Source organism: Centroberyx affinis, unplaced genomic scaffold (assembly GCF_046629955.1).
Source record: "Centroberyx affinis isolate AG114_WGS23_722 - 3 ecotype Tasmania unplaced genomic scaffold, CSIRO-AGI_Caff_v1 ptg000278l_1, whole genome shotgun sequence".
Lineage (NCBI taxonomy): Eukaryota > Metazoa > Chordata > Actinopteri > Beryciformes > Berycidae > Centroberyx > Centroberyx affinis.
In genome coordinates, this window is record NW_027278957.1 from 35,194 (window position 1) to 60,579 (window position 25,386).

General features: G+C 43.9%; 1 protein-coding gene across 1 annotated transcript in view; it reads left to right on the forward strand.

Annotated features, from left to right (window-relative positions):
- LOC139638800 (actin remodeling regulator NHS-like) overlaps positions 1-25,386 on the forward strand; it is a 59,821-nt gene that overhangs the window by 25,624 nt on the left and 8,811 nt on the right. The window contains exons 2-4 of the mRNA XM_071512833.1: positions 21,353-21,373; positions 23,408-23,560; positions 24,469-24,602. Coding sequence (XP_071368934.1) covers positions 21,353-21,373; positions 23,408-23,560; positions 24,469-24,602 — 308 coding nt within the window. The remainder of the gene's footprint in view (positions 1-21,352; positions 21,374-23,407; positions 23,561-24,468; positions 24,603-25,386) is intronic.

Here is a 25,386-nt window from a genome sequence, read left to right on the forward strand (position 1 = left end):
CTGTTTATGGAGTTCATTGTGTGTAGGTGTTTGTTTATTTGTGTGTGGGTGTTTGTTTATTTGTGTGTGTATGAGTGTGTGTGTATGAGTGTGTGTGTGTGTGTGTCTTTTAGTATGGACAGACAGATGGACACAGGGGAGTGAGTCAAGTTAGCAGTGAAAGTGTACTTTCCAGTGTTAATCTGATGCGCTGCTGTAGAGACTGTTTGCTTAAAAAATTATGCACCCAAAAGGGGAAGGGGTAATGAGAGGGGAAGACAATGAAATCATCTTGCTTGGTCGGATTCAGTATTGAGGATGTCCCGGTTTAAAGCAGCCCCCCCCCGCCCCCCGCCCCCCGCCCCACAGATCCCAAAGCAGAGGGAGAGGAGTAGGGAGGGCAGCATGGCATGCAAACAGGACTGCAGGCATGACTGGACGACTGAACACAAACACACACAGTAACAATGCAGAGCCACGCCATTGGCTCACAGACCACGCACTTCTGGCCAATAGCAGCCTGCAGCGATCATACTGTATTTGTAATCCAGTGAATGTGATTACCTATTCACCACCGTGCTTTTCACTTGAACTCTTGTGTATCGGGAGTGACACAGCGACCGAGTGTAAACACAGCAGAGAGCCAGCTGAGAATGAGCTGTAGTGGAGCTGCAATCTTATCTTGGTTTGGCTGGTTTTAAATATTGTCAGTGTGGGCCGTTCTGAAACAGTGGTACAGTAGACTGATACTTGACACTGCAAACAGTCTTTCTATCCCCCAACCCCCCTCCCACACTTCTATCACACACACACACACGCACGCACACACCAAACACATTCTAGTTTTCCTCTAGTTTTCCTCTCAGTAAATGTTCTTTGAAGTGCAGGGTGACATGATTATGGGCTATCAATCAGCTGTAGGCTATCAAACAGTTGATACACTCTCAGCTTGTTACTGATGACCTCAGCGTAGCAAAACATGTCTCAACCATTGTATGATATCAGAGGAAGAGCTGGAGAGTTGTTTGGAAGTTTGAACTGGAGTGCACATCCGGACTGATGTCATGTGAGTTTTACTCCGGCTTATGGTTGCATAATGCTAGTCTGTCATTCAGGGCAGGGCCTGTAATGACATCATGCTCTCTTGGCAGAGTGTGTCGACTTCTGAGGTATTTTCTGGGAAGTTGTAGGTGTTATTTGAAACATGAGAACTGCTTAAAATGGCCATTTGGACATTTATAGGGAAAATAAGCCCCGAGCCTCACCTCGCTCTGCTAATTGAGGAACATAACCCTAATCCATTTTTTTTTAGTAACCTCATATTGTTGAGGAATTCCCATAATCCTTTAAAACCCAGAAACACGCCATGGTTCAGCAGTCAAAGAGGGAAATGTGTTTACTTACGCCTGAAGGTAACTTACATATGTATGACTTCATGTGAAGTTCAGACGTTCACTTGAAGGCAACCTAAATGCCAGGTGACATCAGGTTCTGCCCTACAGACACTGAAGCATCCCATCAGGTGAAATATGTTACACCAGTGGGTATCAGTGGATAGCTTAGTTCATCAACCAATATAATGTGAAGAAAAAAAGTTTTCAATGACATTTGGTGTAATGCAGATGCAATGTAATGAGTATTTACTGTTTTGCCATGCACATTTTCGTGATGGGTTTACATAGTACACCCATAACAGGATCAATATTTGAAAGAGGACACATTCATGAATGAACAATCAACATTTAGATCACTTCATATATGTATATGTAACATTTCTGTAACATGATTACATAGTGGATTGCAAAATAACTGCCTACATAGCCCTCTACCATATACAGTTTCCCACGGGCAACACAATACGTGTTGGCCTCTTACATCCCCGAAGTATATTATGTTTCATTCCTCACAGAGTCAATCCACAAGGCCCCCATTTTTATAGACCTTGTCCACTGCTTCCTCCAACTCATTTCTCCCATGATAATACAAATTCTTGTCCTCCACTCGACAACCAAATGAGCACTAGGCCATTAACCAAGTTGCAATTTAGTGAGGGAAATATTAGAGGAAGCAAGTACTATGGATATTTCCAGACCTTTAACAACCACGTTCCTATGCGGTTGTCACCAGACCTTAAACAACTATTTTCTGCTATTATTTAATATGGGATATGGAAAAAATTGTATCCTTCAAATTGAATGGTGCTAGTGCAGATGAGTGGAGAGGCCAGCCATTGGTAAAATCTCTATGAACTTTTGAATGCTTCTATGTAATTGTCTTGGTCAAATGTTTTTTCACTTATGAATCCTGAAACATGTCATGAGCCTGTTGTGAATGCGCTACTTAAGTGCTATCCTGGACAAATAAAGTGTTATCCTGTATTTTCTTTGATAAGCATTCAAAGGCTAAAGCAGTCTCAAGGGAATTCAACTTGCGTGATTGGGGGCCATATTGACATGTGGATTTGTTTCAAAGGGGCGTGTTGCAACAGGACACATTGATTGTTTGATTCTTTTGGTTCCTGGCCGCAGCACCGTCCCAGTGTTTTCTCTGTTCCAGTAACAACTGGAATAGTCTGTGATCAAAGAGATCATTGGGGAGAGGTCAGCACTTTGTGTCACTGGCCGGACATGGACCAGCGTGGATAAAACAGAAACCATCTGGGAAAAGGCCTACATCAACATGGTTCAACCTGAACCACAGCCCACTGGTAGAGTAAACTGTTTAAACTTTGCTCATCCCTCCTGGAGATGTCTTAGAGAAAGAACATTTTGTTGTTTTGTGGTCTCTGTTGTTGTTTACAAAACTCCCTGTCTGTAAAGGCCTTCAAAGCTGAACATCACAAATGATGTAAAAATTGAGAATAGCTCAATATTGTGACATGGCATGTAACAGAGTTGTGGCATCCATCCAGCAAGGCTTCGCCCTTGGGCGGTATGCAGTGCAGAAATCTGTGGTCAGCCCGTCGCTCAGTGGTTCAGGCTCTGCCCAGTCAGTGTTAAATCCTAAGCCACGGAATTCATTACAACACAGTGTGTGTTTAATGACAATTTTGCAGTTTGTCAACAAAATGTTGTGTGGTTGAGGGATGTAAATTGAAATTGGCCTAAGTGGTGGTTTACACTTGGAATAATGTGTTCATGGTAAACAAAGCCACCAGACATTCAGCCACAAAGGCCCAAGTCAGGTCAGACCAAGTGTGGCGATTTTGTCAGAGCACAAACATAATGAGGAACAGAGCTTAAAGAGATGGAGAAAGTAATGAAGAAATTCCACTCTCCCTGCTGATCCCTCCAGTTCTCTGCCTTTTGTAGCTTCCCTGTTTCCCCTCTCCCTGGCCCCCGGTGGCTAGTTTATCCTAATGCCTGTATTATGGGAAGGGACAGGCAATACTCCTGGGAGCGTCCTCCAAGACTCATCTGAAGACGTGCTCCGAGTGGGAGAGAGGGGAATGTTATCTATATATGGTAAAAAAAAAAGCCTCATATCGGAGAGGGAGCGACTGATCGGCAGATAAAAGAAAAATGAAACATAAACACAAGTGAAGTCCTCAGGCTCACCTTTGATGTGCACATCCACAGATCCTCTCCTGCACGCTGCCCTTCTGCGTTTGAAGGATTGTGCGTTGGCTGACCTCCGGAGAGGAAGGGGATCTCTCTAAAACCCTCCTCACTCCACCCTTGTTATCCCCCTACCCTCACACACACACACACACACACACACACACACATGCGCACACACACGTAAGTACACACATTTCTCTCTTCTTTATTGGTCCCTTTGAAATCCGGCTGTCCAATGGAACCTCGCTGAATGAGTGCACTCTCGGATAACAACAATCGTCTCCATGGTGATATGTTAGCTTGTTAAGAGGCAAGACAAGACTTTTTCTTTCCCTCTTGCCTCAGAGTAGTCACCCCTCTGTTCTGTTGCACTTCTCCACCTGCTGTAATGCTGTGTGCTTAGTAATTCAACATCAAACTACAGTTCTGCCAATTTCTTCATTTCTCTTTTTGTGCTAGATTCAATAGCTTGAATTCTATCCTGTGCAATTTTGCCTGACTTCAAATCAGCTTTCAGCTCTAGTTATATGCCGTTGATACTACAGTATAATCATGGTGTTAATATGTGGGCAGGGTGTGTATGAAGGGGGCAGATAGAGTCTATAAGTGGATCAGGGAGGGCTGTCCACTGCAACTGAGAGATGTAGAAATGATGTTGACTGTCTCAGGGAATGTTTTGCGGCCCACAGCATGACCAGTGATGATTTCCACCGCACCGCATACTGGAGGAACTGTCCTGCCCAATGAAGAGAGCAGGCGTGTCGGTCATAACCCAGGCCTGATTAGAGGGAGCGCAGCTCAGCCCCGTCAGAACCGTAAACAAAGGGACAGACAGGAACGTCAAACTCCAAACGAAACACGACCCCTATGGGAATAACAACCTCAGGAAACTCTATATGCTCACCCTATAAAGCACAATGCAGCTGCCCAGATAAGGTTCGCTGCATGCATCTCAGGCTTCCGGGCGACTCCTGATATTTAGGCAGGCAGGCCAGCCACTGGTTCCTCCTTGGGATGCCAGGGGCCATGTTAGATACAGACCCTGTCACTGCTGGGGGATCCAGTTTCCCAGCATGGCAGAACAGGCTGACACTGTCATGCTCAGGCATGGATTGCACTGGAGGCCATATGTAACCAATGCAGCTTCCTCAGCAGCTTTGTCTAAATGCCAGAGCCTGCAGATGAAACATGCACTGATCTGTATGCAGTATCCTGCAGTAGAGTACTGGTTGCTCAATATTGCCTCGACTTCCCCTCTGGTGTGATTTGTAGTTTTCAATGACAGTGATATCTCTGCTAGTTGTGGTTCTACACCCCCCTTTGCCGCACATGTGAAATATTTACCGCAACATGTGTAGAATGAAACTAGCAGGTGGTCCTTTCCAAGATGTCCCCCGAGGGCAGACATGTATATAATTCACCTTTTACCCTCTGCAGCTTATAGGAGCGCATTCTGTTTGAACTTGTCAATCCAACGGCAATCAATCAATGTGAACTGAGCGGTATCCATGTTATTTATAGAGACAGTTTCATTGTTCTTTTCAGAGAATAGATAATAATTGGCATGGTTTTCCCTGGTAAGGTGGGCCTGAATCAGTCGACTCAGAAGTGTAATATAGTTTGCATTAGGAATAAATGCTGTAATTTTCACTTTCACTTTTCACACCTGTTTACATTAAAAACACCACTGAGATTGGCTCCAAGTACTTGTTGATTGTCGTTGGAACTGACCTTAAGTATTTTTTACAGTATGTAAGTATCATCGGAAAGTAGCTATTCAATTTAAGAGCCTCTGTCCCAAATCATAAAAGCAAAGAAGCGCAATGGGGAATGGCCCATGGATGATTTACAATAGTAATAATTTGTGCTTTGGCTGTACATTTCCGCTCAGTGTCTCTGGCCACCATAAAGGACACATGTAAAATCAGGAAACATTCATTGAGTTTCTCTATGTATCTATATTCTTTGTATGGAAGAGAGTGTGTGTCTTTGTGTCATATCTGTGTGTTATCAGCGCCGCTGGTATGCTGAATTCAGAAGGTCAGGTTGAGGCTCACCTCTGCACACACTGTTCCTGCCTCTCTGCCGGACACACCCTCCCAAACCGCTATATGCTGCAAGAGCTGTTTGTTCAGCTGGGGAGGGGATCCTCCTCTTCATCCAGCGGAGGAGTTTGGAGTTGTGAGGTTAAATTCCACCGTCTCTCTCTGAGAAGTCTCTGGGGCTGCAGGACCTGTAGGGATGGGGCAGCGGTGGCAGCAGCACACAGCAAACAGATGTTGTATTTTTCATTCCTGATTTGCTCTTCGGGGTTGGGACCTCGGGAGTGATGCAGAGCAGATTTAGGGGCTTGTGTGTTTTTATTACTTGGCTGCGGCTCCCACAGGTGCTTTAGGGAAAGAGCTCAACTTGCTTGTTATGATTATGGCCTTACACTTCCTGAAAATGAGCTGTGTTTTTTTTTTTTTTTTTGGTCAAGTTCGGACCCTGCGTGAAATTGCAGGAAATATGCTGATGTGTTTCCACTGTGAGCATCGAGAGACTCCAGAATCAGTGATAACCAACACACGCTCACTCATGGTCATATATTATCTTTACTGCATGTGCTCTGGTGCACAGGTTGGCCTTAGTCTCTTTGGACCTCTGTAGTGTTGTTGGGAAATTTAAAGTTGCTGCTTTCTCTGTTGCCTTCACTGAATATCTCACATTATTAGAAGCTACAATATGCATGCTGACTTTGCAGGTCTGTGACTGGATCTGCAGTGGATATCAACTGTGTTCAAGAATTTAAATAGAAATTTGTCCTCAATCTGATCTTGGGGTTTGCAAATACAAAGGTTTAGTTGGAGCTTTGGCTGTATTTGATTTCAACTTTCCTCTTGTAGTCTCTGTCTGACAAGTCCTGTGGTCTGGTTCTGACTGGAGAAAAGCCATCTGGTGGAATTTGGACACTATTAGAAACAGCTTGACTGGATGAAGATAACTTTTCCCTCCACCACCTCTCCAGTGCGCCGGTGGTCTCAGTTGAATGCAACCACCCAAACTGACTGGAGTGCACACGCCCAAAACAGTCTGGAGGAAAGGAAAATAATCTCCAACCATGTCTTAAAACCAGAAGACGCTCTTCATGAATAAAAAGAGATGGCAGTTAATGTGTACAGCGATGTTAGATCTATGAGCATGGCGGTAGTTAAATTACATTGTAAACACAGAAGTTTTTTTTGTTTTTTTTTCTTCCTCACCATCTTTTATTTGCTATATAAAACATACCCAGATATCCATGGGTCCTGGCCCTCATGGCCTGAGTTAAGCTCTTTGTGTTGTTCCATGCTCCTCACTTCAGCTCAGATGAAATTGATCAGCTATTTTAAGGTTTTTGCAGTTTGGCAAACTAAAGTTTTTGGAGGTCAGTGGTACTAGAAGTTTAACATTGTTAAGTGTGAAATAGTAGTGTGGTGAATTACATTTTTAGAGAAATTTCCCATTGGCCTAAGGATCATTGATGTGCATATGCATATATATATATGGTATATAGCCTATATACTGTATATAATTTCCTCTGGTGACATTGTCAGGTGAGCTGCTTGTAGGTTTTATAAATTGCTTTTGAATTATGTTTGCCTATGTCTTAATATTTACTTTAGTAAGGGTTCTGTTTTCCTATGTCAGTCAAGTTGACTTTTACACTGATCTGTAGTTATTTTCATTTACATCAGTCTTTAGTGTTTATTTTTTCTTGCTCGAGTCTTTAGAGGAAAAGACAGAGTAGAAGTTAGGGACTTAGGGCATGTCACCCCGGTGTATTTCCCATACCCTTCCTCTGTTAAATTACTTTTACTACAGCCGCTGGCAAGTGTGGAATGGGGGTTGATATGGGGTGGGGTGGGCGTTGGACCGCTGACTAAAGCATTGACTATAGCATAGACTATAGTATTGTGATCACACTCGGATCTCGCACTCGGAAATGAAGCAGTCCTAATATCAGTACTTTAATGACATGCACTTTGGCACATTATAAAAATTCCAGTGGGAGGAAGAATGTCTCACTGTTTTTTATCTATTAACCAACTGTGTTTTTTGATAGTCTGTCAATAATTTGTTTGACCAAGGTAAAGAAATGAGAAGTATCCTCTTGTCGATGTTATGTAGCTCATTTTCTATTTTCTTCTTCTTCTTCTTCTTCTTCTTCTTCTTCTTCTTCTTTTTCTTCTGTGTTCATGTTGGCCAGTCTACTTAATGATATACTTAGTACTCATATTCATTCTGAAAAATCAGTATCAGTGCTCCACTACTACTAGTATACTCATACTGTATTACTCCTTTTTCTATTTCTGTTGGAGATTTCCTCGTGTGTCAGGGGAAAAGAGGGAAGAGTGACCTACATTCTCTTGGGCTCTGACTAGCGTAAAACTGCCTGACACCACACCCCAACAGAGTGTGTCACCCACTGTGCCGCGCCATTGGCTGCTCCCCACTAATTCTCCGTCACGGCATAACAACAGGACCCATCATTACCAAGATGCTGCTGTTGCAAATTAGTGGCAGATACAGAGACAGAGTCAAGAGGGTGAAGGAGAGCAGGAAGAGGAAGAGGCAGCATGGAGCAGGGAAGCGAGTCTGAGTGAGTCAGAGTTGGTAGTTCCCTGGAAAACAAGGAAACAATGTGAGGGAAAGACGACACGGGGATTTTAGGGGCAAGTGCCGTGTCTCAGATGCCTTAACAAATAACAAATCTAGAGGGCATAGCTGCTCTTTTGTTCCGGCTTTGTGGAGAGCCACAAAGAAAATCTGCACTTTAAGCTCGACTGTTGTAATGTCTTGCAGCATAATAGCCGACGACCGCCGCGATTTCAATGTTGATGCATCTACTGGCATCCAGTCCTCCGGTCTGCCATTCATAAAGCACTTACATGAGACAGAGAGAGCGCTCTGGGGGCAGCGGCCTATTCAGAGCACAGGCCTACTTTCTTACGCTACCCTTTACCCAGGACTACTTCTTTATTTTTCTGAGCGAAACCCCTCTGGGACAGAGCAAGCTGTGCCCTGTCAGTGGCATGAGTCTGGCATCTGTAAAGCTGTGTCAAAGAGAAACACTCCAGGGAACATGCATCTAGAGATTAGAGAGAGGTGAAGATATTTAGTTCCTGTTCTGGACGTTCTCACAACATTGTAGGGGATGATAAGCATGGGGCTTTTCTCTGCGGAGAAGTCAAGCAAAAGTGTCGCTAACATCATGAAAAACAACCCTACTACTTAAGCTGCTGCACCCTCTATTCATTCCTCTTGAACTGACAACCCAACCCGCTGTGTATTACATTATAGGTAGCCTATTTCCTGATATTGAGCAGTAATAAACTAATAATCACTTTTTTCTTTGTTTCTTTTTCATGTCTGCTGTCATCCTGCTGATTTCTGCTCATGAACAATAGGTAAGTACCAATGAAGTGTATAATTGTGGTGTAAATGGAACCATTTTATGCCTGCAAGTTTGTAATTACACTGCAGAACAAATAGTGTGTCTTATGTCTTTCTGGCTTTTTGTTATTGTGCATATGATCGTTAGCTTTTTTTACCTAGTTGCATTTTATCCAGTTTCCCACTGTTGTTCAGACACACATCTGGCACAGACACAAACACACTCAGAGCACACGTAGGTCATCGCGGCGCTACATTAAGGCAAGTTGTTTGATTCCCTGAAATGTTTTCCACAGCTGAGGTAGGATGAGCTGTGGATGAGCAGACACTCACTTGAGCACATGTCTCTGTGCATATGTGCCCGTCTCCATGGAGACACCGAGTTAAAAATAACACAGACAACGGCGTCCCTCGTGTCATTTGCTGGCATGGGCCGATATGAAGTGTCAGCGTGTCTTGAGTTTACATCCTGGCCGTGACTCCCTCACCTTATAAACACACGCACGGTTCATGGTTTCTACTCCGCTGCACTAACGAGTAAACAAACACATCTCTGTTTTAGTCTCATTCACAACAGCACAGTGGACAGGCTGGAGTCTGGACACACCCAAACAGCCACACACTCTTTCTCTCCCTTAACCCCTCCACCCCACAACACACACACACACACACACACAGACACATTGGCTCTGACACAGCAGGTTACCACTGTAGCAGGATCATCACTACTGGTGGATGTTTGAATATTTACATTTTAGCATGGTGCTGACTCAGGGAGGCTAACAATAGAAAGGTGCATGTGCTCTTGCTCTGACACTGGCACATTCCCAGTGTCTCCGGGGTTGTGTGTCATGCTGAGCCTGGGCAGCTGTTTCCTGGTGCCTTCATATCCTTAGTGACGTAAATGCTGCTCAAGGACCTTTCTTATGTCAAGCCTCCCTACACTAATATAACCCATGGAAAGAATTTGTTTGCTGTGCGGCCGTTTAGTGGTAGATTTGCTGACATTTTCCAAAACGCCATCCTTTACTCAACGGAAGCCAATAGAGGAGCAAGTGATGCCAACCTAAACACCTGCAGTCACAGAGTGTATATGCCAAGCTTAATTGTTATTTGTGTGTTTGGGGCTATACGGGTGTGGTGGAAGCCGCAAGGATCCGGTATTATCCTGATCCTCTCCATTGTTTCCACTGAAGCGCTGCTGGGATTCCTCCCTCGCCAGCTATTGGTTTGTGTTGAGCCAGCCGAGCCGGGGACGCTGCCCGTTTTTGTCTCCCCAAGTTGAATCACATCAGCCCACCAGGCCAGGCGGGGAACGTGTAGCACCGCCCTCTCTAACCCCGCCCGCATCTGAGGGTCAGCTCAGCTCTGCCTGCTCGGCCTAATGCCACTCCCTGCTAATGGCTTTCCCACAGACAGACACAGGTCACTGCTTATGAAGCCGACCTCAGTCTGACCATATTTGCCAGTTAAAGACAGGTTTCCATTGCAATTGCCCGGCTAAAATTTAGTCTTTGGCGTCTCTTTCCAAACCACACCTTTCCCTGTGTCTGCGTTATGGGTTTCCTTTTTCCCCTCGTAGTGTTTCTCTCCAGGCTCTCTCCCTTCGCAGGCTGTCTGTTCTGCTTATTGTGCTCCGTGTGAGTGGCGAGTGATGCCAGTAAACTGGTAAAACCAGAGTCTGAGACGCACACAGCCGAGTGTTTACACAGGAAACTGTGTGGAGAAAACGCTCTATGATTAAGCTGCTCAGACACTTATATAACAGTCTGCATATTCTTGTGTACCTTGAGCCAGAGTCGCAGAGGCATTGTTGAAGTGTGAGAGATTTGTCCCAACTGTGATATTAAATTCACACCGTTTCATTGAATACTGTATTCAACGTTATGTATACACATGCACCTGCAGGCATACACACACAAACACACACACACACACACAAAGGTATGTGCACCAGCCAATTCACTGTTTCCATAACCTCTACAGCTCAGTCTTTGACCCGAGACTTGAGTGCCATGCAGGCTTGTACCCTCTGACCTCCCCGCCTGTCAGATATTGAATAACAACTTGATGAATGAGCAGCTTGCAGAGAACACCGGTTGCAGTTCTGTTGTTGAGAAGTGGTTTTGTTTTAGAGTTTGGCGACGACAAGCACCGTACAGTGCACTGGTATTTACTGTAACCGAGACAGAAACTTCTTTCCAGGTGATTTTATCTATCATGAATCAGCATTATATTCTGCTACACTCCCATCCGAGCGCAGTCTACTCTACCTTGTGCTTCTGTTTAATACCAGTATGCTGTCATATGCTATTTTAACTAACTGTGAAAATGGTGTGTAGTCAAGGGTTTGGCCAAAGAATAATGAGTATATTAGCTCCAAGTATCTTAATAAATGGTTATTCTCGACTTGATACTTGGTAACACTCATTGTTTCAGGCAATCCTTTTTGATTTCTTTTTGATTCTAAGTGTGTTTTGGTATTATTATGATTAGTATATCAGTAGTATTTTGATACTACTGCTTGCCAGTACATTGTTAAAATTATTTGCTGTCCTAGTCATTTTTTCTGGATTATTACATTATTACAAATATCTTATGTCATGTAGCAATTGCGTTTAAATTTGCGTTTAAATTTCCACAGCCATGGAATTCTATATTATATATCCTCATGCCTTATGTTGCAGTGTGCTGTGCATGGTGTGTGATTTTGTTTTGACATTACATAACGTCAGCATCTATAGAGACAGCATTTGCACTATTCATTATACGAGTGACATCTGGGAACAAAAAGAGCTCGATGAAGCATGTTGGTTTGGCAAAGACAAAGGCTGATGAAAGATTAATCTCCTTTGCTATTCTTTTCTTGTTTTTCTTGGCTTTGCACTCATGGAAAGGTAAATTCACGTCTCCCATGCTCATCCTGTCTGGCCACAGTGAAAACACTTTTGTTTCACCTTTTAAAATGCAGCCATATTCCCGTAAGAGCTCATTCTGGTGTTGACAGACCTTGCAGCGCAGAGGGTGCTCACATTACTTTTTCCCTTGTTCTGGCTTCAAGGTTTTTCATTATCCACCTTATGGCTAACACTGCTCACTTCCAGTAATGCCAGAAACTGAAATTCCTCTCTTGAAATCACACTGCTTTTTACACTCCTGCCTGGGGTTCCCGCCTTTCTTGAGGTGCCTGCAAGACGGTGGGGCAGGGGGAACAAAAGCAAGAGGTCAAAGGCCACACAGTCTCATTTGTGAGACTAATATCCCAGGTGTACCTGCAGGGTACGGAAACCTAAAGAGCTATTTCAGTAGAGAGCAGCGCAGACACACCCCTTCCCTCTCTCCGGTCTCGTGGAGCTGAGCGTAAGTGTGTGTGTGAGCACTTCAAAGGGCCGGCAAAAGCAGGGACCCGGGCCAAGCTCAGCGGGAGAGCCATTACAGCCCAATAGGAGTCAGCTGTGACCTCAAAGACCGTTAAATGATGTGATATGAGAGGGTGTGCTACAGCCTCTGTGGCGAATCAGGGGGACAGCACTGTAAAATGAACTCCGTGCTGATTTAAGGGGTGCGGGAATTTTAATTATATTAGGGAGGACGGACTCTTTCTTATTTTTTTTATTTTTTTTATTCTTAAACTTTTTCCACCATCTGGTGCATAAACACCCATAAAGAAGAGGCTGACATTCTGGAGCTGTTTATTTTGGTCTGAAGGCAGATTCAGGCAGGAGTCTCTTGTCTTGTGCAAGACATTTTAGAGCATTTCAGAGCAGTAAACACACGCAAGCCCTCAGTGTAGCTCCCCCATAAGAACAGAAAGTTTTTTGCCAGTAATTATTGCCAGTAATTGTTTGACGGAATTAGCTTTCAACAAAAATGAGAGGATGGGTTGATTTTATCCGTATTTTACAACCAAATGTCAGCAGCTAGCAATTACTCTGATAGAAGTAGAGGCTAAGTGAAGTGAATGAGTGGAGTGGAGGACAATAAGATGGTGATTTACTCAGTGTTTACTGATGTGAGCTGACCTCCCAGTCAGTGTGCAGAGCTAATAATGAGGTGTCCACAGGTCAAGAGGTAGAGCTTCCTGAATGCAGGCCCTGACCCCCACTGACCCCGCCGAGCGTCCCTGTAAAAGACAGAAAAATGCAGCGATCACCTCTGTTAGCTAGGGATTGTTCTCTCATTCAGAGTTTTTGTCAAGCTGTAGCTTTTCCTATTCATCGCTCAGCAAGTGTGAGTCAAAGAACAGGCTTTGCCAAACAAGGGGTTGGGTGGCATTGCTGAAAATAATGGACTGGGTGACAAAATGTTTGCAGTCTTGACAAGCTGAGATTTTATTCAGAAGCTCTGAAGTTATTCAGCTTCTTTATGCATTCATAAACAAATGAGTATAATGAGTTTTTAATTAAGGCAAATCTAGTTAGGATATATTGCAGATGATTTCATCATTGTCTTCAATTTGGTTGATAAGTAATAGAGGGGAGTGTAAATCAGGTTTTAATTGCCATGTGCTGGGAATTACAGTGGAAACTCCTATCCTCCCACTTGAGCTGTTCCATTTGACTTATGAATAATCATAATTGTATAATATTGCATAACTGCAAGAACTCCATTCCCCTGCATGCTGGGAATATCACAAAGGAGGCACAATCTTACTTCTGTCGTTCTGTCTGTCAGCAAAACCATGCTGTGCTTCGTTCTGGTTTAAATACTTGCAAGGCTTTACTCACTTATATGTAAAAACTCCCTTTGTGCTTAACATGATCTATCTTGTTTATTTCAACATGGTGTAACCTTCACCAACGCTTTGCTAATAAAAACATTATTTATTAGAGGAAAGGTGGTTTCAACTGCAGGGTTGGGTTGTAGGATCAGGTATATTTACTGTAGTCAGTTTGTAGGCTTTACCTTTTCACACTACATTACAAACTATGTCTTGTTGGTTTGCAAATGTGTGTGTAGTTGTGAAGATTATCTTGTGATCAAAATCTTTGTGCAGGTGCTTATATTCGTTTCCAGTGAAATATGCAAGTGGAACAGGTGGAATTATATATAATAGTTTTATGCTCTAACTTGCCCATTGTAGAGAAGTGTCAGTGGTTCAAGGCCGTCACTATCCAAATGTGTTTTCAGCATTTGTTCCTCCAACTCATTCCTCCCACTATCCCATCTATTTTATGTACAAACTCTTATCCTCTGCTCAAAACACATGGCCACTAGCATGAACACCTTTCAGTTATCCCTCCAACTAAATGTGAATGTTACATAAATGTGTTATGAAGCTGTTACCAAACTGCCTGTTCATGTATGTGCCATAAAGCATGCCATATGCTGTCGTAAACAACACTGTAAATGCTTTACAAAGGAAATGTTACCAGAGCATGTCAGACATTTTAACCATCAGTCAGTTAAAAGAAAGCACCCCCCCCCCCCCTCCAGTGTGATGTTTCTCTGAAGCTCCCTATACATCCAGACCCTGCGTTCTCTTCCCATGGGCAGCGGGCCTATCCAGTGATATGTGCCACTGTGGAGGTTTCAAAATGGAAAGTATTTCAAAGTGACCACAAGCCTGCCGCCGGACTTTGTTGTGGTAATATGAACCAGCTGAGCAAACAGGCCTCAATAGCGCACCGCTCCTCTGCTCCAGCTCTAAATGCTGGGTGATCTACAGGAGGATTTCATTGTCAGGAAATGTCCCATGGGTAGCATGGTTTCATACATCGTCCAAAATAATTTAAAGTCGTAGTGGTTAAAGCTCAGTGTGTGTGTTTAAGAATTGGATATGCTAAACATAAGAAATTGTATAGCTCTATTGGGAAATGTGTCACAATAGGGAAGCTTTGAGGTCTAGTCATAAGTGATGTGGGTTTTAGACTTTGGTAAGTGGCTTTGCCATTGGTCTGAAATATTGTTATTTTTTGTCTCTCCAGGCTAATTGTATGGGGGTCCAGGTGACTTTTGGTCATTTTAACCAGTGCAGCTGTCAGACCAAATTAACACGATAGGTTGCAGATACTGAAGCAGTATAATATAACAAGTATATGTCAAATGAATGAGCTACTGTTTGAAGTAGCTCATTCATTTGATCATTATCTGGGGCCAGCAGAACTTTCTGTTTATGGTGAGACAATGCATTTCTTCATCTTTAATGGAAACAGTGTGATATGTGCTGGATTTCCCCCAACTCCTCCTTCCTCACGCACCCCTGTATTTCCACCCTTGCTGTACCTCCCAGCACACACAGGCAGGCAGACAGACAGACAGTTTGGAGGTCCAGGCACCGCTCCAGAATCTGAGGGAAGACCGATGTGTCACGAAGCCATAGTATGATTTAGTTACAGCAGCAGACACGTTTTCGTGTGTGGGCTTGTGGCACAGCCAACGCGTGCTAACGTTTTGACCTGGAGTCAGGAAACGGAGCCAGACTTTAGTGTACTGCAATTAAAATAAGAGCAATTTCAGACACCTGCGTTACTTCGCCTGCTGCGGTGAAATCACCGCCACACAAGTCGCACAGCATTGAATTAAAGACTGAATTAAACAGAATGAAATTGCATATAATTTGCTTGTCACAGAGTTTAAGAGATTGTAAATAGATTACGCAGTCATGGTGGACCCATTTTATTTTCTCGACTAAGTAATTAAATGATTGGAGCTGAGGGACAGTAAAGTACTTCAGGAAGCGTACAATGGTTTGATTACAGCTCAGCAGCCCTTTGCTGTGGTACCTGAGGGAGCCGAGAGCAGCATCAGGCTGCAACAATGGCTCATTTAGCCACCGGTAGGCCTCCTGGTTCCCAGCATCACATTCCAGCCAGAGGTCACAGGACCCACCCGCTATCCCACATCAAAGCTGCCGCCCGCTCCAGGTGAGGAGGGAGAGAGCACGTCTGAATAGGTGTGCTGGCCCAGTTCGAACCGGTTTGTAGGAAGAGAGAGAGAAGGGAAGACGCAGTCCAGTAGATCAGACTTCCAGTACAAACTGATTTTCAGCTATATTTGGCCAGTGCGTGCTGAAATGTGTGTTTGTGTTGGATGGCAGGTCTGCCAGTTTTCTTAATCTCGGGCACACACTTCTGCTGACACTGTGAATGCAGTGTAATCAAACACATTTCAAGCCTATCTCAAGGGACTCCTTGAAGGTTTAGGGCTAAGCTGCCACCAAGGCAGTGAGGAAACTAATGTTTGTTCTTGTATTATGTACATTTAAAACCAGATTAATAGTTTGTTCGTCTCTTCCAGCGGAGAGGCGTGCATCTGGTGCAAACTGAAATCACTGAGTGAGGTTACCATGGCAGTTTAAAGGCGATCATGTGCTTAAGACTGAATAGGAATAATCAATTTTCACAGACAAAACAGCAACCCCTGACAGATATTTTTAACACACTGCAGCACTAACCCAGAATGAATCATGTTTTGACTGTCTGTATGTTAGAAACATTGTGTTTTTTTTACATTGTTTTGAGTAAACACATTCATAACGGCCTTCCTGAATACACATGCTCACACACATCTACGCTGTAATTATCCTCTCTGTGACATGGAAAGTCGTTGCCGTTGTTGCACTCAGGGTTTCCCTCAGCAGAGCATCTCAGCAGGGCCTCGGGCTGCTGTGCCTTGCCTCCTGTCTGGATGTAAACAGTCGTCTAACCCTCACCTCAGCAGTGCCGACATTTGCCATCAGTTGAGAGGATGTGGGCTCAGAGCGGATTACCGGGGAGACGGGTATTATTGCATGCCTACTGGCATTGGGACTCCACTCTTTGTGTTTTACTAATCAGACCTCAGAAGGGACTTTCTCCACCAGCTGACCGCCAACACTCACTGGGATAGCTGCATTGTTTTCAGGGCCAGACTGCCCTCGACGGTAGCAAGGAGATTTAACTCTTAGCTGATTTTGGAAAGATTTGGATAATTCTCTCAACACTCTGACCAGTAAGTGTTTGCATGTTATTTCTTGCTAGTCAGGTGAGCACGAGTCATGCATTTGTTCTATTGCACTTCAATGTATACTGCAATTGATCTAGCCCTTAATCCACAAATAATGCTTTCAGTGCAAGAGAGGAATTATTAAAAAGTCCATAGGTTATTGCATTTACTAGCTACTCATTTACATTTCATTCATAGCACAGTACTGAATTTGATTTGTTCAGAGTAGATCAACAATTTAGCCAAAGATTGAATCACAATTATATGACATACCGGTACTCGTACACCGTAACAGTTTACCATAATCAAATGAAGGATGCAAGCATCCAGTCCTTCTCATCCTTTGGCATTCCTCTACACCCTCCATGATCCTCTATTGTGGGTTAAGCGGCCAGTGTTGTTTCAGTGGTTTGGATTAACGCTCCTACTCTCCTCTAGCAGACCATAAACAGATTAGTGGTAGCCCAAGTCAGAGCCTGGCTGGACCATCTGTACCCAGCTGTAGGGGGCTGGGGTGGGGAGCGGGGCATGGGGGAGGAGTGTGAGTAGGCCTGCAGATGTTCCAGTCGGTACTGCAAGTCAGTGGCAGTCGAGCCATGGGACGTCCCTGTGAGGACATGGCTCTGTGAGGGACAGAGAGACACACAGTAAAGCCCCAGTTCAGGTGGCTGGAGGAGGCCGAGGGAGAGACACACACTGACTGACTGACGGACTGAACGTCTCATTGACATTCATGGTAGAACCAGTGAGCTCTGCCATGGCTCTAGGATGCTGTCTTGCACTCACATCCCAAGGTACTGTATAATTTACTGTGGCTTAAATAGAGTTGCATGTACTTACCTTTTCTTTTTGCTCTGCTGTTTCCTTGACCTGAATGCACCACTTGCTACACTGACTACAGCGGCTAGATATGTCTGCCTGCTGTCTGCGTTTTGTTTGAGCATTGTTACAAGAAGTGTGTGCTGATGAGATAAGCGTGCTCTTCTCCTCAGCTTAGTGTTTGAGGCACTTGCTTATCTGTTGTGCGTGGCTAGTTCACCCTCTGTGTTATAGAAAGTGAACAAAACCCAACTGTTGTGGACTTTGGCAGAATTCCTACTTGACATGATACCCAGTAGCTGCTGAAGTATTAAGATTCCTGCATTGTCTGTTCCAGCAGTCAGTAGGAAGGTTCAGTGTGTGCTGAAGGAGGTTTCCGAGCCAAAAAGTCTGTGCTTTTGTTCCCCCTGAATAAAAGAAACATATTGTCTAAGCCTTCAGATTTTTTTTGAGAGTGCAGACCTACTCAACTTCTTGTGTTAGTCTTTGCCCTAATACACCCATTCACATCAACTGCACAGAGGTGGCTGAAGACGGTGTATACTCACCTATGTGGCTAAGTTTCTCTTATCTAAGTGTGACCTAATGACTGACATCTGTGGCTGTGTTTTCCCAGGCTGCGGGCAAATTGTAGGTGTGTGAGAGTGTGAGTGTGGGCGTGAGGGGTTTGGCTGGGCTCCTGTCTGGGCCAATACTGAGTAATTACAAGGCAGAGGTAGTCTGAGGACGCAGGCTTTCATCCCCTTCTCCTGGCCTGGAGGGCTGCTGCCAGTGCTGATAGTGAGGTATTGGGGTGGGGGGGTGGGGGGATCTGGCAACCCGGTTTAGATCCTGCCGCAGATGATGAAGTGGACAGATTGATAGGCTCCGTGGAGGTGCAGATAATAGACTCTGTGATTTGACCCCTCCAGCAATGTGCTCAGGCTGATTCTTAGTGGAAGGAAGTCGGGAAGAATGAGAATAGACAGAAGGTGTCACACTTCCGGCCTCCCCCAGTCAAAAACCCCTTTTACAGTCCAGTAGGAAAGTCTCATAGTATTGACTCCAAAATACAACAGAACACATTTGGTTTTTATTATATTTTGGATCCAGTTCTTTAGAATACTCCCCTATAAATTCTCTCTATTGGATTCCTACAGGACTTTTTGCTGTTCTTCTCACTCACATGTGGCTCATATCTGCGCTGTGAGTGGCTGTGGCTGAATATGGCCATGTTGAAGATCACTCATCTTGGCTGTGAAAGAGAGGGAAAGCTGGCGAGAGGTCAATGAGATGATGATTGAAGGCTGATGTGTTTTCTTTGGCCTCATCTGGGGTAACAGCTGACCACGCTCCCATTAGAGGGGTTTCCCCATAGAGACATGACTGTTGTCCTCATTAACATAATAGATAGGCCTACACAGTAGTTCTCATTTAAAACCTCACTAATATCCTTTTAAGCCTTCTTGCATTGTTGCACACAGCCTCATTGAACTAAAAAAAGTTTCTGAGCTGGGGTGGAAGGAAGTACTAATGTGTTTTTTGGCCTGGGGAAGACAATAACAGGGAGCGGGGGATTGAGAGGGCAGTCTGTCTCCTAGTCGCTGTTATCCTGTCAGGTGGGTTTTAACTCGCTGGAGTCGTTACTACCAAGCCTGTCAGAGGGTATCACACTGCAGGGCCAACAGTTCATACCTCAGCAGGGAGCCAGGGAGGGGTGAAGGCTGACAAACACAGTCAGAGCGCTCATATCTCCCAGCAGATCACATGTAACTTTCTCTTAAAGTTTTCACCACAATCTGCGGCATAATTGCATCACAATTTGTCATGCTTTTAAAAGTTTTAAATCCCGTCGGCTTGTGTTAGCTTGTGTATTACTACTACACACACACACACACACACACAGGCATATATGCACACACACACACAGGTCAAACACGAGATACAGTGAAATACCTATGACTGGAATTTTACATTTTATCAAGCAGCACTCCACACATGTAAATCCTACTCTTTGATCTCTCCAGTTCTGTTCCTCCAGCATCTACAGCTGCTCTCTGCATTGAGAAGGAGACGCAGCAGAGAGCTTGTTTTCATGTCAGCAGGGTCACTGCAGGGGGTTGTTAGACCACTCTGGGATGCTTTATTCTATATGGAAAGGTCAGGCCATCTCTGGGTAACAGATAAACATATCACCTCTCCTGGGGATTGTTTTCTGTGCCGGGCATTGGAGCGATGCTGCATGACAAACACAATACCACACATGCTGTTTGTTGGATTCTGATGTCAGAGAATTCACAGTAGCTGTAGCTGGTAGAAAAGCATTCGATGCATGCAGCAGTTTGACACAGAACAGAGAGTGCACAGAGGAAAACAAAGTGACAGTCGAGCCTAGCAGTCTAGTAGCAGTCAGGTGTTAGCAATTGTGTCTGCAGCAAGGCAGGCATCTGGGAAGGGGGAGAGGCTTTGATCACAAGCAGGGGTGAGCAAAATGTTCTGCAGGGTGTCTGAGAAAAGGGGGTGGGTTGGGCTTCAGTGTCATGTTATACTGGGTCTTCCTGGGCTTTGGCAGCAGTCAGGAGTTGAACTCTGTGTCTTTTGAGGGAGAGAGACTAAAAGCTGGGTGCTGGCTGGACTACAAAGCAAAGTCGGGCCCTGCTCTGCCAAAGCTGCGTGGTTCTGCTTTCAGTAGACGAGGAGGTCAGACGGGGTGTCTTTCAATCAAGCAGCAGGGTCAAGGCCGAGCCTGCAGATGTCAGCCAGGTAGGACGAGGCTGGCAGATGTAGTTGTCTGGTAAACCGAAGGCTTAGGAGCGTTAATCCTCAAGATATTGCTTGGATCCTTCCTACAGATGTGTAAGATGTTAACGCACACCACTCCTTGACTGACCTGTTTACAGTATTCATACCATAAACAACATGCAGCCTAATATGCAGTCTAATACCTAACTCTACTGTTATATAATTTTTTTATTATGCTGTCACTTATATTTCTAATAAAAGAAGCCATGGCGTAGATTTGGTCCTGTAAACTTCCTACTGTATCCCAGCGAGGCTGCAGCTCCATACAGTTTCTGACCTAGATCAGTCTGCCCTAATACTTTTGCTTACTAATGACTAGAGCATCAGTACGATGAAGGGGGTTACAGCAAAGGTGTGGGTGGGTGGGTGTGTGTGTGTGTGTGTGTGTGTGTATGTGTGGGGGTGTGTGTGTGTGTGTGTGAGAGAGAGAGACAGAGAGAAAGAGAGAGTTTTTATTTTGGATGTTGACAGGTACATGAATATCAATGATTCCTTACTGCAGTGTTGACGTTTACTTGTCAGTGATTTTTTATTGTGTTGCAAGAGTTTGGCTACTTCGCCTTCATATGTGCACATACCATTATGAGTCACTTTTACTTTGCATTTTCAAGCAAACAACATCCAAACAAACAGGCTAAGCAACTCCTTTCCAGATGTAATTTGAGGGTTGCGAGTCTCCCTGACTGTAATCTGAGGAGGTGTGAGGCTAGTGAGATTACTGCAGGTAGCAGTCAGTGTTTAGAGGATGAAAGTCAAAGTATCAGGTTCCATTAATCCCTATTGTATGGCTGGAGGTAATAGTACTGCATTATAAACAGGCTATTGTCCTGCCAACGTTGGGGTATCTGATTATCCCGGCTTGATTTTCTCAGGCTTCAGCTCAACTCTAATATGTTGTTTCGTCGCCACCTGGGATCCCAAAAGCCTTGTTTGCATTCATTCACTGTCACTGCTGTTGTAATTCCTTCATTATCAATAACCTGACGTGTTTTTGCAAGACACACAAGTTAAGTAGAGTGCTGTGTCTCAGCTGGAACGGACTAATGATGGCACTGCAGCACAACAGCAGCTCAGTGTTTTCTGTCATACTTTATACCCGTCAGTATACTCATGCATTCATACACACTTGCAAAGAGATGTTCCAGCATGCATTCATATGGACACACGCGTGCGCACACACACACACACACACACACACACACAAACCCTCAATTGCTCTCGATGCACCACACTGTCACTGTAATGGAAAGGTCATTAGTTCCATTTGTCAGGGTCTGTGGATTTATGTAGAGTTAACCTGATCCCTGCACGAACCTTAACCAATATATGGCCACAAGTATGCCACAGTGGAAATTCAAAGATTTCCTCTGGTAGACTCACAGTATTTGCAGAGTTCAGTTAGGCTGCCTCTTGGAATAAATGCAATGTCTAGGAAATGTAAATGAAAGATTTGGTATATTAAATGTGATATGGGAGCAGCTTGACTGAATCCCTATAATTCCTGTGACGCTGCTATTTAGCTCTGTCCTCACTGTGGATGGGAGCAGGGGAAAGTGTCACATTAATATTACATTATTATGATAAAAATCTTTTCTATTGCAGCACACCCACAGCCTATTTTTTCCCTTTCCATTGGCTTCTTTTCCACTGCAACACTTGATGCCATGTAGAGTATTTTCAGTACATTCACTGCCATGTGCTGTATATTCAGCAGATCTCATTTATCAAGAAAAATGAAAGACTATGGAAAGGTAATCTGAGCTCAGTTCATGACTATTTCCCCTGCTAAAAAGAAACTTTGGGCAGTAGTTTGCAATTTGAAGAGTGGCGATTGCATCATATTCAAAGTCTGCAATGGATTACACAGTATTTTAGAAGAAGGAAATAAAAAAACGAAGCAGTGATGAAATATGATTGTAACAGGCTGTTTTTAGTAGGTAGTTCCTAATGGGTTAAGACACCTGGGAAATAATTCAAGGTGCTAAATAAATACTTTCCTGACCTGTTAATGGCCTGAGCTGCTTTATAGCAGCCAGAGGGCCTGACACACCAAATGACAGTGATTGAGCATCTGGATTGATCATTAGAAAGACTCTGTCACTACCTACTGTAGTTAACAGAAGTTGTGTGACTCTCAACCAAAGTATCCTGTTAGTCACGGCATTTGCACCATTGCTCCGCTATTCCTTTTTCCCATGATTTCATAGGATCATGTTGTGCCTTGGAATTTCCTCTCTGACATGTATAGTCAGAAAGTTTCTATCTGACCTTCACTCCTCCAACTCCTCCAAAAGTTTAACATCATTGACCTTTTTTTTCCTGCAAAGTTTAGAGGATTGTAGCAAGTTGTTCCCGTAGGCAACGAATGGAATCTAGGCTCAAACAAACTATCCTCTCTTAGTGAAAATTCAGCATGCAGGTTATTTTGATGCCATGACTTTTCAATGGCATTTCAATTGCTTAAAATGACAATGTGTGCTCTGTAGCATTGATATTACTTTGATTACACTTAAAATCACAAGTCAATGGGTTGTGCTGGTGGTGCAGTTGGCTAATGCACATATCATGATGTCTTTGGTTCAAATCAGGCCTAGTTTGTCAAATGTCATCCTCCTGTCTCTCTTCACTGTGACCGTCCAATGAAGCAGAAATGCCATAAAAATAATCTGTCTTTAAAAGATCAGAAATCAGTATGTGTGATTGCTTTGTTTACAGGTTCATAGACGCATAACGACCTCATTGTAGCTAGAACCATTACTGGTCATGAGGCTGTATCACTTTAGCAGCGTTGTGGAACTTCATAGCTTCACTGCTGCACACTCCTGGTTTTCCTGGTGTGTGTCAGCAGAAAAAAATGATCTAATTCAGGACTTTGCATTTGCCTGATTTGGTGAACACATGTCTCATCCCGTCCTTCTCTCCGATAGCTGTGTCCAACCTGGATGTGGAGAGTAAGCTGACGGCACACTACCAGGCCCCCTGGCACCAGCAGAGGAACGTTTTCCAGCCCTCCACGCGGCCAGCATGTGTAGAGGAGCTCCACAGGCACGCCAAGCTCAGCCTGCGGGCGCTGCACAGAGGTGAGGCCCTTAGCTCCACTCAGCCCCTCTGTCACTCAGTCTGCCCATGGGACGAGCGATTCAGAGGACATGCCAAACTGCTGCTCTAATACAGCGGTTCTCAACCTTTTTGGCTCGTGGCCCCTTAAAATGAAGTAATGCCTACTCGCAAACCCCCCGTCACAGCCTGCAAATACAGAGAGTTCAACCAAAGAATAATTTATCCCTTTTCAGGTTGTTTCATTTGATTGACAGAGGAGGCTTAGAGGCTGAGAACTATGCGATATTTCACAAGAAAATTACTAAACTAAATTAGAGATAGATACGGAAACATAGACATGATAATAAATTTGTATACTTGAAATATGTTTTTTCCTATCCCATAAATAATCTTGCGACCCCACAAAACTGAGAACCACTGCTCTAATATTTGCATGCTCTCTCTCTCTCTCTCTCTCTCTCTCTCTCTCTCTCTAGCTCTCTCTCTCTCTCTCTCTCTCCATATTGATCAAGCCTTTTCATTTTGTCTTCTGCATGTCCTAAAGAAACATTGTCTTCTTTTACTTTTTTTGTTTTACATCATTTCACAAGCCTCTTCTGGGACACGTGCCTCCCGCCGTAAAGGTCTGCATCTTGTTTTCAGTAACTGTGTCATTCTGCCCTCTAGTGGACATTTAGTGGCTGCTGCACCCTAGATCCTCCAGAAGTAGAGTGTAGTAATAGTCAGTAGATGCCATATATTTGTGCTTGTCTTGTCTGTGCTGGGTTTCCTATCCTTGTTCCTCCAACCTGTGTTTCATGGATTTCAGTATTTTTTTATCCTTTCCCTGTTAAACCCAAATTAGCCTGAGCGTTTGTGTCTGTGTGTGTGTCTGTGTGTATCCTTACCCCTCTTCAGTGTAATGAGTTTTACATTATGTGTATGGCAGATCACCAGCAGAGACGAGCGAGCAGCAAGGAGCGCAGAGTGACCATCTCGATCTCGGTGGCGCCCCCTGTGCCCTCGTACCCCTCGCCACACACCCTCCAGCAGAGAGAGCAGAGCAGCGGGCATTTGAGAACGGTGAGAGCAGCTCTATAAAACTAATAAATGAACTGTGATGAACTGAAACCTAACAGCTTACTTTGGTTTTTGCTATCCATGTTGGTCTCCACCTATACCTGTAGAGCCTTCTCCCTTCATTCTAGCAGCATTGAAAGATCTCTTTAGATATGTTAAGGAAGTTTAGATATGTTAATGTGTTGAATGGGAGAGGACACAGCTAGTGCAACAAAAGAAGAAGATTGACTTTTAGGTTTGTCATTCATCAAATGAAACCAACAGAATCAATGTTGCTCCATTGTTGGTCAGAATTAACCTTCTATTTGTGAATTTCCGCATATCAAATTAGATGGCCATCTAGGAAATACAGTAAATGAATGGAATGTTATAGTTCCTCATTTGATTCAGTGTTCATATGGACTATTAAGCATTTCATTGAATCCATATGTTAATTCTTTAATATTTTACATAATGGTTTTATGGTATAATTGCGTCTTTGCTCGTCTTTGAGTGTTTTTATTCCCTTTTAACATTTTTCATTTGAAGGAAACAGTTCTTCTGCTCATGTCCGTGGAGAGACCTTCCATACTGTGCAGTTTTTTTTTCTTTGATGTGCTTTTAAGTGAAATGTGTATTTCTCCTCCCAAGCAGCCAGCGAGGCATGTTAGAGATGCAGCCACACAGCTAGTACAAACACAGGTAAAGGGAGAAGTGGACTGTGTTTGTAATGCATTTCATGTGACGTGTTTCTTTGTTTGAGCACAACCAGTTTTGTTTCTTTTTTTTATTTCATTTGACACTGTTT